The 16,623-nt window shown below is 42.8% G+C and overlaps 1 protein-coding gene across 1 annotated transcript; it reads right to left on the minus strand.

Moving 5' to 3' along the window:
* Positions 1-1,542: 1,542 nt before the first annotated feature.
* Positions 1,543-15,158, minus strand: LOC124793298 (trypsin alpha-like). Its single transcript, XM_047258012.1, has 7 exons — positions 15,060-15,158; positions 10,407-10,536; positions 6,720-6,859; positions 3,769-3,857; positions 3,242-3,348; positions 2,814-3,007; positions 1,543-1,686 (listed from the first exon to the last, which is right to left on the minus strand). The coding sequence occupies exons 1-7, from the start codon at positions 15,156-15,158 to the stop codon at positions 1,543-1,545; spliced, it is 903 nt and encodes a 300-aa protein (XP_047113968.1).
* Between the last annotated feature and the right edge of the window lie 1,465 nt (positions 15,159-16,623).

Raw genomic sequence — 16,623 nt, forward strand, 5'->3', positions numbered from 1 at the left:
CGGTGTTTTCGTGAAATGCAAACAAAAAAAATCATGTTTCCTTGCAGAGTGCACTTATATGATAAGGTGAATTCTGTATACTGTATGCCTTCATGGTGTTGTTATTGTTTTAAATAGCGTACTAATAATTGATGTGTCAGTTGATTATCATGACAATAATTTACGAGAACATGCTGAACAAAAGTCCCACCAAATTTATGTGAAACCTCCTAAAGCTTTTTCAATAGAACAAGTGTCATTAATATTCTACATATATATATTCTTCATGTCTGCATACGTATTTGCAGTCTTTGTCACTAGAGGTATTCGAATTGTAGCGTGTCCTATGGACATACTCATATTTAACTTAGCTATGTTGGTGTGTGAGAAACCGAGTGCTGTAAACGAGTTTCGGAATCGATTATGGAATTTGAAGAGTTCATCTACACACGAGTCCCTCCCTCCTCTAACATGACAATGTCAGACCACACACGAGCGCTACATGTACAACAACCCGTCGCCTTGGGTTCACTGACATCGATCATCTCCCATACAATCTCGGCTTGACCCCATCCGATTTTCTTCTCTTTTCAAAACTTAAAGATCACCTCCGATGAATTCAGTTTAATAGCGACGATTCGATGCAACAGAAGGTGCAGTAGTGGCTCTACCAACAAAGACAGACATTCGACAGTGGCGGCATCGAGAAACCGGTTTCTAGTTGGGAGGAATTTGTCTATGCTTTGAAATAAATAGGTAGACATTAAGAATGATGATGCAGAATGTTAATAACATTTGTTTTCTTTAAAAGAGTTTTCACATAAAATATTCGCATTTATTACTTTTCAGCACGCCCTTGTAAAACAGATTAAAACTTTCGCTTCAGATTCGTAAATTCAATTTCGTTGCTTCTCTTTCAGGGCCAAGTACAACATAAATATCAGTCTTATTATATCCACGCTACACCTTGTTGCATTCCGTGGCTGCTATTTAGTTAAGTGTTGTTAATGGAGAACAGGCAGGTTTTAAGAAAGCTTTATCTTATTACCGTGACCGTTTCTGGCTGGCTAACCTTGTGTTACTACAGTATTACGTTCGTCAGCAGCCCGTCATTGGCTCCTGCCCTGCATAAGAACGTTTGTTGTGCTGTCACAGCAGAAAACATATGTAGCGTCCGAAAATGGTTATACCTTTCAGAAACCTCTCGTGGCAGTGCAATAAAGCTTTTGTAAAGGTTTTTGTTGCTGGCTGCGTTCCCCGCCATTAGTGCATATAAGAAATGTGTTTTAGATGAGTCATGGCAAACTTGTTTTGCAGCGTGAATTGAAAGGAATGGAAACGGGAAGAAAACGCCAGCAGAGAATATTATAATGCGAGTTTGCAGTTTCAGTAAAACTGAAGTATGCAAGCTTATTCTGAAACCGGATGTGTTTCCCGGTTTCAACCAACAACTTAGGAGAATTGTGGATTAAACGGCACACAATAACGAAGAACGCAGATAAATTTTTAGAGTATTTTTATTACCCTAGTCTGAGATCAGTTGACAATTGCAGCACGACGTATTCAGGCGTACTGGTTGACAAAGTCCAAGAAAGCAGACACCCTGGTGAAGACGGAAGGCGCTCCAGCAGAGCCGCAGGGCACGATGCCCCAAGACACGACTCCGATGAGGGCTCCGTCCTGGGCCAGCGGTCCGCCGGAGTCTCCCTGCAGAAAACCAAGCCACGTGGTCAGCACACCCACTCTCGTTCTACGACACACACTACGCTCTACAATGAGTCCTAACTTCTTTATTATTAGTTGTTCCACATTTATAGATCTCCGAACGTTCATTTGTTGCGGAGAGAGTGAAACTTCATCATTTCAGGCGGTTTGTAAGGCTCCTCTCAAACTGATCATTCGTTTTACCCAGAATTACCACAAAGAAGTCCCTTGTTGAAACTCTAGCGTATGCAGACGAAATAGTGAACAAACCCATGTTCTTATTATGGCGCCTGCTAAGGTAGATTAATACTGTGCCACCACCAAGTGAATAAGAAATATTAACCATTTTGAGTTTATGGGTATATTTGTAGGCCTGGCAGGCAGGAGGGCCATATCACTAAGGGCATTCACTTACTCTCATCACGCATAAAGAACTGACGGTTCAGTGCACGAGCAGGTAAACATACACAATGGCGACTCCTGTTGACCGCATTCCATCATTGCTGCCAACACCGTCGTTAACCGCTCTTGTTTGTTACGTCGGAAAGCACTACAGCTTTACCTGCTCGTGGTCCTTTTTTGCATATGAGTCGATCGATCACATACGATTTGATTACACAAACATATATTATTCGAAGAGCATGAATTACCAAAAAACGTACATTCTCGGGCACACGGAACAGAAAACGGCATGCTCGACCAAGTAACTAATATTTGATTTTCTAATCTACAAAGTACACATGATACAAACAGATATAACGTGACACGGCATAAATTATCCTACGCAAGTGACGTATCAGATGTTTCCACCGATGTTGTAAAAATAGATTACAGGCACGTATAAAAATGGTTCAAATGGCTCTGAGCACTATGGGACTTAACATCTGTGGTCATCAGTCCCCTAGAACTTAGAACTACTTAAACCTAACTAACCTAAGGACATCACACACATCCATGCCCGAGGCAAGATTCGAACCTGCGACCGTAGCAATCGCGCGGTTCCGGACTGCGCGCCTAGAACCGCTAGACCACCGCGGCCGGCCAGGCACGTATAATGCAAATGTAACGCGAAAGGGTTAATACGCTTAGCTCACAACTGTTCATGTGACTTGCAGTGGTCTGCTACGTACCGAGCAGGCGGAGATGCCGTCGTTGACGGGGCCGGTGCAGATGTTCTCATCGTTGAGCGGGCTGTTGCCCAGCAGCTGCGCGCACTCGGTGTTGCTGATGATGCTGACGTCGACCCACTGCAGGATGTCGGGGTAGTTGGGTATGATACCCGTGCTGACGCTGCCCCAGCCGGACAGAGTCGCCGTCGAACCAGCTGTAAAAAACAATAGCCGTAAACCCTCCTGTAGTGCGCCACGTGATCGAATGACGGGTTTCCGTATACTTTAATCAGCTTTAGCAGAAGAGGACGAAAAATTCTGATTCCTGTTGATGGTTACTAATTCATGAGATGAAGTAACGAGAAAACGAGTAAAATAATCACGAATTTCGAGCGTCCACACATTTTTTTTATAAATAGCCATCATGCCGGAAGAGGTGATTGACTTACCACTGGGGACGGATCCAGCGGTGGGCAGCGAGATGGCCTGTACGTTGCCGCTCAGAGAAAAGCTGGACTGCAGCAGGAAGACGGCGATGTCGTTGATGGCGACATTACTGTAGAACAAACGACAAATTAAATTAAACACCCATCGTCAGTTCAAAAACCATTATTGCAGGCATATATGCAGTACATATATCATATTGGTAAGTAACTAATGGTCATACAGTGTACCACAAGAATAGTCCTGTAACCTGAAAGACAGAGCGATAATCTCGACATTCGTTATTAACGATTGTTATAAGACTAAATGATTGGGTACTCGCCGGCGGCACTGGAGAATAAAACTCTACGGAAGAATGAAAACCGTTTGCAAACTCCACACATGGATACCACTGAGTAATCAGAACCAACTCTTTACTATAACTCTTAGTCACATTTTCAAGAACAGTACCGCCAAGAATAACGGGCTGTAACGTATCCATTCCACACAAGTTTAGACCACACTTAATATAGAATTTGTGTGTGACACTTACTCAACGTCCGCGTAGTCTGGGTGCACTACCTGCTGGGATACGCGCACCCTCTGGCCGTTGGAGTTCAGGGAGTTGATACCAGCCACGGCCTGAAACACACGACAGGAGACAACGCAGTCAGAGAGAGTTATTTCTGTTTCTTCGCACAGTGTTAGCTGTCAGGGCATTCGAACGTACTAGGGGACTAGAGTTATGTTATACTATCTAACACATATCTACCCTCTCAGGAACTATATGCAATGGTTCGACGCAACAATTACTTAACCGCACTGTAAGTGCTCTCACTCATATGAATCATACACACAATACAAAATATAATTTGGATATACTGTGTTGCTTAATATGAGGCCGTAAAATCTGTTCTCTAACGAAAAACCTAAGGCTAGCTTATTCATTCCCAATAGCCCAAACGAAAATTATTCCAACAGTTGTCAATGAGGTGACAGAAGTCAGGGGATACCTATATGCACATATGTAGACGGAGGTGCTATCGCCTACAACATCTGATTTGAACTCATGTGATCCATGTGAAAAGATTTCCGACGTGATTACGGCCGCACGACGAGAATTAAAAGACTTTGAACGTGTAATCGTAGCTGGAGTTAGACACATGGGATGTTCCACTTGGGAAATTCAATATTCCAAGATACACAGGGTCAAGAGTGTGCCCAGAATACCAAATTTCTAACTTTACCTCTCACCAGGGACAACGGAGCGGCCGACGAAACTTCAGTAACGACCGAGAACAGCGGAGAGTTGTAGTGGTAGAAGACAAGCAACACGGCATGAAGTAGCCGCAGAAATCAATGTGGGACGCACGACGAACGTATCCGTTAGGACACGAGGCGTAGCGCCTTCGCATCGCTCCTGTCACTTGTTAGGACGATATCGTTATAGGCATGAGTCATCGACAGATGTCACCAGCTGACATGGACCTGAGTTACAGAGCTGCACGTAGTTGTACTAGTAGGCGGCAGAGGTCAGCAGTTGACGGGCAGTGCTAGCAGTCGTAGTCAAAACAATATTGTAAAGTTATGTTTGATTAATATTTAATGTATTTGCATAATTATAGTTGTTTTATATGTGTAGTAATTAGCAGTGTGAGTGTTGTATGAGTGAAGAAGAACAGAAGTAAATGAAAATTGTTTTGTTTATTCACGAAGTACCAGTTAAACTATACAGGGGATTTACTGTAATTAAATGTGCAGTCAGTTTATGGTACTAACAAATCGTGAGTAGAACACAGATTAATCGGAAATTTCAGAAGGATTAATTTTATATTTGATACTTTTCTAAATTTATTTATTTAACAATTGCCATAGAAAGAAATGTTTTACTGTGATTGGTCATTGAAGTGAAGCGCGGGTTAGCGCGGGATAATACCGCAACCTGATTTGCTGTTTGTGATATCAGCTAATTAGAAAAATGCAGGCTCGTGCCAATCTATGCTGGGAACAAAGCCTTTGGTGTGATCTAAGTCAGTCGGGGGGCTGAGGGTTCAAACTAGTAACATCTCATTGAAAGCAGCTCCGTCGAAAGTACTGTAAAATCGCGGAAAAATGCTAATTACGAGTTCGTGAAGTAGCACAAAGTGTATTTAAGTGAACGGTATAGTAGAAGCGGTGTGGAATTTCGGATGGAATATCAAATTATTGCTTTTACCGTTAGTTAAAGCCGCGTGCCGTATTGTGCGATCTAAGACTGGAACAGGCATTACGTGTAAAGCAGAGTGCACAACATTTGAGCGAGCATTTTCATAATTAAACGATCCGGTGAACTCTATTAACTACGGTAACGGGTGTAAATACCATAAACTGGCTACGTGTGTGATTGTGGTGTGCGTGTGAACTGTGCGGTGTGTTGCCGCTTAGTACGGACTTGGCAGTATTAACTGTGATTTTTATCGTAAAAAATACACCTGAAAATTTACATTGCCAAGTTAAAACTTTTATTTCAGTAGCTAGCCACATCCCTTTTACCGGACAATTCTATGTATGTTGCGACCTGCAGTAGACAGTAGTGGTCTAGTATTTTCTACTACAGCTTTTAGCTAGACAAATGAACATTGCTGGACACTGTCAGGGCGGTAAAAAAGTAACGTGCCGCGCAGCAGACAGAGCAGCAAAACTTGCCATTTACTGTCTGTGGCAAGATACGCATCAATCAAGTGCCTTTGCTAACAGCATGACATCGCCCACAGCGCCTCTCCTGGGTGGATCAGGCTAGACCGACGGAAAACCATAGCCAGAGCAGATGAGTTCCGAATTCAGCTGGTAGTGGTAGATTTCGAGTGTGGCACAGAACCACCGAGCCACGGACCCAAGTTGTTAATAACGCACTGGACAAACTGCTGGTGGCTCCATAATGGTCTGTGTTTACATGGAATTGACTGCGTTCTCTAACCCAACTCAGCCGATCACTGATGGGAAATGATTATGTTCGGTTACTTGGAGATCGCTTGGAGCCGTTCATGGATTTCATCTTCCCAAACAAAGATACGCCGTGTCACTCGGCCGCAGATGTTCGTGATTGCTTTGAAGAACACTTTGGACAACTGGCGCGAATAATTCGGCAACCCATATTGCCCGACATTAATCCCTTCGAATATCTGTGGGACATAACCGAGAGGTCAGTTCGTGCACAAAGTCGTGCACCGCAACACTTTCGCCACTATGGATTGCTATACTTGATCAGTGTTTCTGCAGGGACTTCCAGCGACTTGTTGAGCTCATGCCACGTCCAGTTGCGGCACTACGCCTGCCAAAAGGAGGCCCGACACGGTATTAGGAGCTATCCTATGACTGTTTTCACCTCAGGGTATGTACTGACATCCTTCTTCGCCGCAGTACAATATATTGGGATTGGCTGCAGTTACTTAACTACATTAATGATATTTTCGTCATTACTTGCTGCCTTCCGTTTTGATAAACGTCAGGCAGCCTCGTGCTCACCTCGTAGTGCCCGATGAAGGCGGGGTCGGCGCAGTGGCCTGCGGTGACGACGGCGCTGGCGCTCACGATGGAGCCGCCACACGTGTGGGACGCCAGCCCCAGCTGCACCCACTGCAGGGACACCTGGTACGGGAACTGGCCTGCACACACAGAACGCCGGCTCAGCGCGTCTACCAGAACCAGGAAGCAACGTCAACAATATCGGCAATAAAAGCGTGGTATGAAAATCTTGCAGCTCTCGAAGAATTACATTACAATGAAAGCCAGACCATTAGCTGCTTACAACTCGAATTCAGGACCTCCTGCTTACATGGCAGATCCTTTGTCCGACTGAGCCACCGAGGACACAGAAGATACTGCGATTTCAGGGACTTATCTCTGGCACTTTCCCCGTGAGACCCACACTTCCAACTTACTGTCCACCATACTCAATCTACCGATTCCCTTAAGAGTTTGAGTAACGTGGGTGCACCCGCACTCAAGAAGATCATTGGCCGGTCAACCTTAACTGTATGAAGATGGTATCCGCTTTTTCGGTCATACATGTACTGATTAGTACATGTATGTACTGATAAGCATGATATACTGTTTCTCTACGGGCGCAGCTGCTATGAGAGATAGAAGATTGACTGTATTCGGTTATATTTTGTATTATGAATGTCATGGTAATCAGTACTTCGTTACAAAAGACTAAAGTTGTTTAAAAATGTAGGAACACGGCAGGCAGTGGTTAACCTACTACTTCTCGTAGAAGATAGGTTATGGAGAGGCACACATACGTTTATAGAATTTGTAGACGTGAAGAAAGCTTTCCGATATATTGACTGTAATAGTTTATTTGATATTCTGAAGGTACCAGGGGTAAAATACTGTGAGCAAAAGGCTACTTATAACTTGTAAATAACCCAGATGGCAGTTGTAAGAGTTGAAGGGCATGAACTGGAAGCAGTGATTGAGAAGGGAGTGAGACAGTGCTGTAGTCTAATCTCGGTGTTAATCAATCTATACAATGAGCAAGCTGCGATAGGAACAAAAGAAAAATTTCTACGAGGAATTAAAGTTCATGGAGAAGAAATAAAAGCTTTGAGGTCTTTCTATGACATCGTCATTCTGTCAGAGACAGCAAAGGACTTGCAAGAGCAGTTGATCGGAAAGGACAGTGACTTGAAAGGAGGATATAATATGAACACCAACAGAAACAAGACTAAGTTGATGGAATGTATTCGAATTAAGTCAGGTGACGCTGAGAGAATTACGTAAGGAAACGAGACACTAAAGGCAGTAGATGGGATTTGTTATTTGGGCAGCAAAATAACTGAAGATGGCCGAAGTAGAGAGGATATGAAATGTAGACTGGCAATAGCAAGGTAGGCATTTCTAAACAAAAGAAGTTTGTTTCTATCGAATGTAGATCTGCGTGTTAAGACGTCTTTCCAGAAGGTATTTGAAATGCAGGCATAAATGAAAGTGAAACATGGACGATAAACGGTCTAGACGAGAAGAGAATACAGGCTTTTGAAATGTGGCGCTATAGCAGAATGTTGAAGATTAGATGAGTATGGAAGTACTGAATGGAACTGGAAGACAAGTGGCACAATCTCACTAAATGAAGGGATCGTTCAATAGGTGACATTTTGAGATATCAACAAGGAATCATCAATTTAGTATTCGAGGGAAGTATGAGTGTGTGTGTGTTTGTGTGTTGATGGGGGGGAAGGAGGATAAAAATTGTTGAGGGAAACTAAGAGATGAATGCAGTAAGCATATTCAGAAGGATGTAGGTTGCAGTAGTTATTCGGAGGTCCAAAGGCTTGCACAGGATACAGTAGCATGGAAAGCTGCATCAAACCAGGCTTGGTACTTAAGATGTAACAGCAATATCCAGAAAAGCTTTCTCTCCGGTAAAGCACAGGTGGAGGTATTTTCTCACGATAGAAAGTAATATTGTAGAGCTAATCGTTTGGTGCCAGCAACAGTCAACATTGATGCACTGAGTGGTTTTCATGTAGGTTTGTATAATGAAAACTGAGTCATACAGGAGACCAGTGTCTAGCAATTTAATATAAGAATAATGGGCAAAAACTTTATCACCATCAGGAGTCTTCACGTTATATCATGTAGCACGGCCTCTAGCCTTGATAATTACCTCGGTTAGGCTAGGAAAGTAGTTCCGAAGTTTCTTCACATTTGCCACATGTATCTGAAGCGATTAAATGATGAACAGATTCATTCGAGATCTGATTTAAACCCCGAGTGTTCGCCAGGAACGTATGTGTGCACCCCTGTGAATACGATTGCCGTCTTTTCAAGAGTATCGAGTGTACACAAGATACTCAACAGGAAGATGTACGAGAAAAGGCAACCCCTTGTTACCAAGTGTGTCGAAACAAACATCTCCGTTTACGTTCGCTGTAACCTAGGTAAGTGGCCGAAGACAAGATACGAAATACATCCCAAAAGCTGCACAGGACCACCTCGGGCTAAACTATATTCTCGACACACGGCCCCTGTCATTCCTCAATGGGCTGTTGCTGCACTCGATGCTTTGCATCATTTGAAAACGCGAGAAATCACATCTCGTCGAATCACACTACACGGTTCCAGTCAGCTACTGCCCACTCAAGATGTACAATCTTATGTGCCACCATTCGTGGAGTTGCCGACTCAGAATATGCATTTCGTGTAGTCTCCTCTTTTTCGAATCTGGTTGAGATGAGCCTACATTTAGTGACAGGTGCAATTTATTCCTGTTGGGTATGAAACAGATTGTTACTGACAAGTCGCGACCTTGTCTCTGCTCTGTGTGGGTTAGAATATTTTACGTGACACTGTTGTTACGCCATGTTACGTGACTGATAGTAATGCACATTCCTTGTAGACACTCAGGACAGTCCGCACTGATACATCAACAGATCGGGCAACTTCTTTCACGATGTGATCAGAGGAACGTCCAAACATGGTAGCTCCTTCATGCACCGTACCAAATCTGTACGTCAACCCAACTTACAGTGCAGACTGCATTCAACCGATTGGCCTGGGCTGAAAGGGAAATGAGAAGGTTCTCCACTGAACTGATGAGGAGCGACACATGTGAAAAACAATGAGTAGAAGAAGGGACACGGTGACAAGACGTGTGTTAAGACATTACGAAATATCTTCTACGGCCAAAACTATTGGGAGAAACGGGGATTTGAATATATCCAACATGTAAACTAGGACATTATGTGTAAGTGCTACACTTAGACGAGGAGGTTGGTGCAAATCCTAAGGGGACAGATCAGACAACTCAGAAGACAGACGAAAAAAAAAAAAAACAGCAGCTTATTACGAGTGACTGTCCACGGACTAAAGTATATAACATGTGTTGGAGGTGATGGCTGATGATTTAGCACATAAGAAGACTGACAGGTACCATTATCAGAAGGAAGGAAAGAAGACTGGAGGTTAAGGTCTCACTCACATTAAGATGGTTAGAGACGAAGCACAGGCTCGGAATTTATCAAGTATGGGGAAGCAAATCCGATGTTCGTTTTCAAAGGAGCATTTTCCATAAAGGATTCAGAGAAATTGCGGAAAGAATAAGTCTTAATAACTGGACGTAGATGTGAGTCCAGTGTGCCAGCAAGTGCGCCACATCGCTCGCTCTTATTTATGGAGTACGCATCACAGCATGAAGGAGCGACTTACCTAGGGAGGCATCTGAGCCACCGGTAATGCGACCGTGCTTCAGGCCGAACTTCCTGTGGGGTCCGCTGTGTGGAATACGGCGGACTGGCAGCTCAGCAGCTGAAACAGAATTAAAACCACTCTCAGTGACCTGTGGGCACCGCCCATCTCTCATGAATAAACACAAATAAGTATAAACGTTCTTCAAGCGGAAAATAGAAACTGTGGAAGTAGAAGAAACCTTAGGTCCTATACTGCAAAAACACTGTTTCGGTTGTTTCATGATTTCCCTACGTTAGCTCGCGACACAGGCAGAGCAGCAGAAGCTGTATGAATGGCTGCGTGCCCTGACATCGTACAGCAGCGACGCCACTCACCCAACACGCAGGCAGCGAGCGCCAGCACCAGAACGGCCTGCCTCATCATGTTCGACTGTTGTTGTCTGGAGAGGAGATGCCCCGTAGTGCGACCACACGGCCTTATATACCGGTCCGCTAAGTGCCAGGGGCCCAGTTTTGCACTTTTGATCCAGGGATGGCGAAATTCAGGAAATCGAAATACTTGATAGCGTGACGCAGGGCTTAGATTACAAGTGGCAACTTGGCGACCTCGACAACCCAGTATTTGTCGATAAGTATCGCAACACACATTCATATCAGCATCCTCGACCCTGTAGCCGTGGATGAAGTGATCACGAGATTTCTACTGCTGATGTAATAAATGATATAAAGTTACACATTTGGTAACCCTGCAAGTGAAAAGGAACGAAGTGTGGGAAACGGACAGCAGTAAATAGTGTAACAATAAATGAAAAAATTATCTACACTTACAGCGAGGAATGGAAGTGTGCCTCGAAATGTTACAAACAACTACGATAGTAAAAAAAGTACAAAACACAGGGAATTAGTGTAGCTAAAGATTAAATTTTTCATGAAATGTTTACGCTAACTGAAGAGAATAACAAAAAATCATTGGATCAGAGAGTGACCACGATCAGTATGATAGATAACAAAAAGGGAACAAATTTATTAATACCATACTGCAGAGCCTGTATTATTCTGAATTACGATGAAATGATCCTTTGGACTTTGGACCTGCGTGCATGCCCGAAGCAACGGGCGCTGCAGTGAGTACATCCTTTATGAAACACTTAAAATGCATTCGTAGTTGCGAATATGGGCAACCATCAGCTGTAGAATTGACTGACAACCATGAAAATTTGTGTCGGAAAGAGACACGAACCTGGATTTCCCGCTCATCGCTAGCGGTTGCCTTACCATTAGGCCTGTACGGAAATATACACAGTGAATGTACGAGTACAGGTTGTACATGCATGGCTGACGACATATGGAATTTTTGGTCTGCCCCGGAGTCGTGCACGGATAGCCATTAAGCGGAAAATCAGGGTTCGAGGTCCGGTCTGCAGAAAATTTTCACTGTCGGCATTTTATTATACGGCTGGTGGTTCCATATTCTGAATTGTGTATACACTGAATTTAAGTTTATTTACGATATGAAACTGATTGTTATTTGGATAACATGGGAAGGAGTCATCCACCTAATTAAATTTGGAAACTTTATATAAACCTCCTGAAAACAACCAACGTTGTACAACATTTATATTATTATTTGTCGAAATCCGAAAGGGACAAGAATTTAAACCTTTCGTAAATCAAAAATTCAGGTCTCGAGCTCTTCTGATCTATTATAAATTACTGCTGAAATCAGAAAATGGCCGCGCGACCGTTACGGTCGCAGGTTCGAAAAATGGCTCTGAGCACTATGGGACTCAACATCTTAGGTCATAAGTCCCCTAGATCTTAGAACTACTTAAACCTAACTAATCTAAGGACATCACACACACCCATGCCCGAGGCAGTATTCGAACCTGCGACCGTAGCAGTCCCGCGGTTCCGGACTGCAGCGCGCAGGTTCGAATCCTGCCTCGGGCATGGATGTGTGTGATGTCCTTAGGTTAGTTAGGTTTAAGTAGTTCTAAGTTCTAGGGGACTGATGACCTCAGATGTTAAGTCCCATAGTGCTCAGAGCCATTCGAACCATTCAGAAAATGGTACATAATGAGAGACGAACATGTCATGCCCGTACAGAAAAAGAAATACAGAAAAGATAAACTGTAAAATATATACTAAAATATATGAAAAAATATGATTCCAAACCTATTTCTCCATTTCACTCCCTCTAAACTAGAACCACTGGAAACTTAAGAGAAGTTAGAGAAATCGGAATACATTCTACCACAGTAAAACATGAGGTCGGGAAAGAAGTAGAGAAAACAAGGGCTATCCCTTTCCAACGTTCGAGGAAAGTACTCGTATGAAAGTTGGAAATCGACGGTAAAAGTTTGTGCTCCTGACATTCAGAATTACAGTCGCAACCGCTGACGTAGAATAGGCCGAAATTTACAGTGAAAACTCTCAAAGGGGAAAAAATATTTAATTAATTTTCACTAGGCGCAGTCAATAATCAAGCGAAAACCGTTCTGCAATGTGGGGTAACTATCTTAGAGGTTACTGAACATTCATTCTCCGTTTCCCGTCGTCTTTATGTGTCTGATATTTCTTTCAATGGCACTAAAAGCCTTATCGACTATTTGGCATCAGCATTCGCGATCTTTTGCAAACTCTTTTCATGTACACGCATTAATAATGATTATCTGTATCTGAAGTTTACTATGGTCATTGTATCGTCTCATAGTATTACCATGGGGTCCTGAATATAGGTAAATTTCAATGTAAAACATGTGATAGGAAAGCGTGCTGTCACTCGTACGGCAACACAGTCCCAAACAGCTCAGTGTCCACTTAGAGTGACTTCATTTCTGTCTGTTTCCGCTCCTTATAGGATATTGTTGGACATTGGTGTGATTTGCCTTCCAACAGATTGGCAGCAAAACACTTATTTTAGATATGCTGGAGTAGGAAATGAATGAAATGTTTGGGTCGTGGATGCTTAGATCTAACGAACTCCTTACAGGGATCTACTGAGCGCAACACTGGCCACGTAGCATTAAAAGGAAAGAAATTACACCATGGGAGCAAAAGATTCTCATCAGTCGTCTCTTTTCGTGCTATAGGAGTCAGCCCTGCGAGAAAAAAAGCGCTTCACCTATAAATTCTTTTTCACTCTATTTCGGTACAATGATCTTTACTTCAAAACAAGCTGAGAATCAAACACCCAGTAAAATGACTGTGTTGTCCAATCAGGACACTGGACAGCTCCCAGAGTAGTGATCGCGAAAATATTCTGTTCCCTGGCTAATGCTCTTAAATTATATCCCCAGAGTTCCTTCAGATGAAAATGCTGACAGACATTTGTACGAAATTTTGTGACTTTTTCCTGTGGCGAAACTATGAGTCACGACCAAGACACCTAACAAACTCCTATAAATAGAAAATTGAACTACTATCATAACATCCATTTTATTACTACAGGTTAAAATATTCCTTAGGGCAAAAGCTCCCATTGTCACTGGTGCGCTTAATGAATCTTTCGCAAATGGTTGTGAAATATCAGGAACTTTACGGCACGTGATAAGATCGATCGATGCATATCAGTCGAAACGTCTTAACATTACCTTCTTTCCAAGTACCACGCAGAAAACTTGTTTATTTATTTATCTGTCAGGTTCAAGGGATCTATAGTAACTCTGTTACGAAATGCGTCGTTATATTACAGAATTATGATTAGAAAATCTGCAAACGAAAGAATTACAGAATTAAAAAACACAAAAAAGTCTATTATACAATGTACTCTTTCACAGTCAGTATGAACTTCAATTACAAGGTTAACAGGCCGCGATGACAGAGTATACCAGTAAATGAAACTCTACGGAGAAAACTTCTCAACTACTATGAGCAACTCTTGTATAGAATGAGTGCGCCACAAGGAAAGTTTTCAACTTGGATTTAACTACTTGGCGTATAGCATTACTTTTTTGAATTCTGCTGGAAGTCTATTGAAAATAATACACGCTGTATAGGGAAACCTTTCTGTATAAACCTGCAGGAAGTATTATCCAAGAGTAGTTCGTATTTCCGCCTGATGATCACTGTATGAATGTTTCAGTTACTTCTCAATGGGACAATATTATTAACAACAAATCTTATAACGGAATATATTTACAGTCCAGGAACAAAAAGTTCACGAACTGTCGCAGCAGATCAGTATGACTGTCCTTTTTTGAACTGGCAATCTGCTTTGTGATTGCACACAGTGGCCCCAAAATACAGTATGATACCACGTAACAGAGTGAAGGTAATGGAAATAAATATGGTTTCGCGTTTGACACAGAGAGTGAAGATTAATTTTATAGTGAAGATAGTAAAATTCATAAAATTCAGTTTCTACACAATATCTTCTACGTAATACTTCCAAGAAGGCTTCCATTTATCCTCAGACTCAACAATTTATAACATCATTCACAGTCTGACCACCCTCGAACATTAAAACTGAGCGTTTAGACGAGTCACGTGTGAGAAACTGTATGCATTGCGTCCTTAGTCTTAAAGTCGCTGTACTGCGTACTTGCTCTAGAGTAGCAGTTTGCGTTGGTTTCCGTGACTTAATGTCGCGATACTGCGTGCCTGCTCCTGAACAGCACTTTGCGTTTTCGTGTGAAATTCTAGCAGCATACCTATTATAGACCGCACTTGCCTCTTGAATATCGTGACAGGCGGCCGAAAAGTACTGGCCAGCTGCGTTCACCAGGAACACATCTCGTCCATCTCGGCCGTACAGCTGAGTCTCAGCCATCTCAGCGCTACAGATGACTCCACTAGATCTCAGTATTCGCAGTTTTCTTTTCAGTGTTATGGAGTTTATATTAATTTCCACCATTTTCTTTCATCTACGATATTATTTTTTTCATTTCCTTCACTACCCACTCTCACGATACGCCTATACAGGGAGAACATTAACAAAACCGACGAACTGTAGAGGCGAATTCCTGACTGGAAATGGAGGGAAAAAGGTCCTGTGAACATGTCTCCAGAACTGAATTTCTTACGACAGTAGATGACGCCGACGAATGACAGTTCCTGAAGCCAAGTGCCGTGTGTTCCTCGTGTGCTGCAGGCTGCGTGGTTGACGCAGTGTACTATAAGCAGCATAACGGTCCGATAAGCACGTCAGGAACAAGACGATATGGTCAGTGTGAATGGCCAAGCAGGTGGATACGATCGAGAGGCAGCATGGCTATACCGAAACAAATACCCTCAAGACACCAACCACATCACACAACATCTGAAGCCCTTTTTGGACTCCTTTCAGGGAGACGAACTGCGGGGAGGTGGCGAAATGTGCATATACAGGTTTGGAGTACTACACCACTTTCGCATTACAGTTCGCGGACACATCAACAACAGCTTCCCCGGATGTTGCACAGGAAGCGGAGAGCCTGTTAGATCACTGGCCTTAAACCCCTGGATTTTGACCTCTAGGGGTCATTTGGAAAGCGTTGTGTGTGAAGAATCGGTTCCTGATGTGCAGACGTTTCAACAGCGTGTTCACGATGCTTGTGACGCTATAGTGAGAGAGGTCGAAACGTGCGAAGGACTGAGGCAATCCACAAAGCATCGTGCGAAAGCGTCCATTGCACCCTATGGAGGCTATTTAGAACATCTGTTGTCACGTGGATGCGATGCAGCTCTGTACAGTGTTCCAGGACAATTTGTTGTCGTTGCACGCGCATCTTGCATTTCCGGATACATGTTCATAGGACCTTTTTTCTTCCATTTCCAGTTAGGAATTCTACCCTGGAGTTTGTCAGGTTTATTAATGTTCGCACTGTATTCACCTCGCTTGTTTCATTTTCACAGTGATGTATCATAATATAATCATACTATAAAGTTATAAGTGTATTCTTCATCTGTTTGTTTCTTTAACTTGTGGTTCAATCCTTTTACAAGCAATTTTTATATTTTTTTCGTGCAACACCGAGTTGGCGAAGTTTTACCAGTCTTGGGTAAATGTAATGTGTTTGGGTTAAAGTGACGTGTATCGCAAGACTGCACTTTGTTTGTGGCTTTCTGTGGTGTCTTTACATTTTATTGTGTTGTTAGAAGAGCAGTTTCTCTCATGTGGCTTTCCTACTTCTTTGAATTTATATACATATGCAACTCTCAGCCTTGCAGACAAGAAGTGAAGACACAGTAGTATTATTTGAAACCTTCCGAGACATAGACTGATGTTGTTTAGCTCCCTGTTATAGCTTTCCTTT

This window comes from Schistocerca piceifrons, chromosome 1 (assembly GCF_021461385.2).
Source record: "Schistocerca piceifrons isolate TAMUIC-IGC-003096 chromosome 1, iqSchPice1.1, whole genome shotgun sequence".
NCBI classification, from domain to species: domain Eukaryota; kingdom Metazoa; phylum Arthropoda; class Insecta; order Orthoptera; family Acrididae; genus Schistocerca; species Schistocerca piceifrons.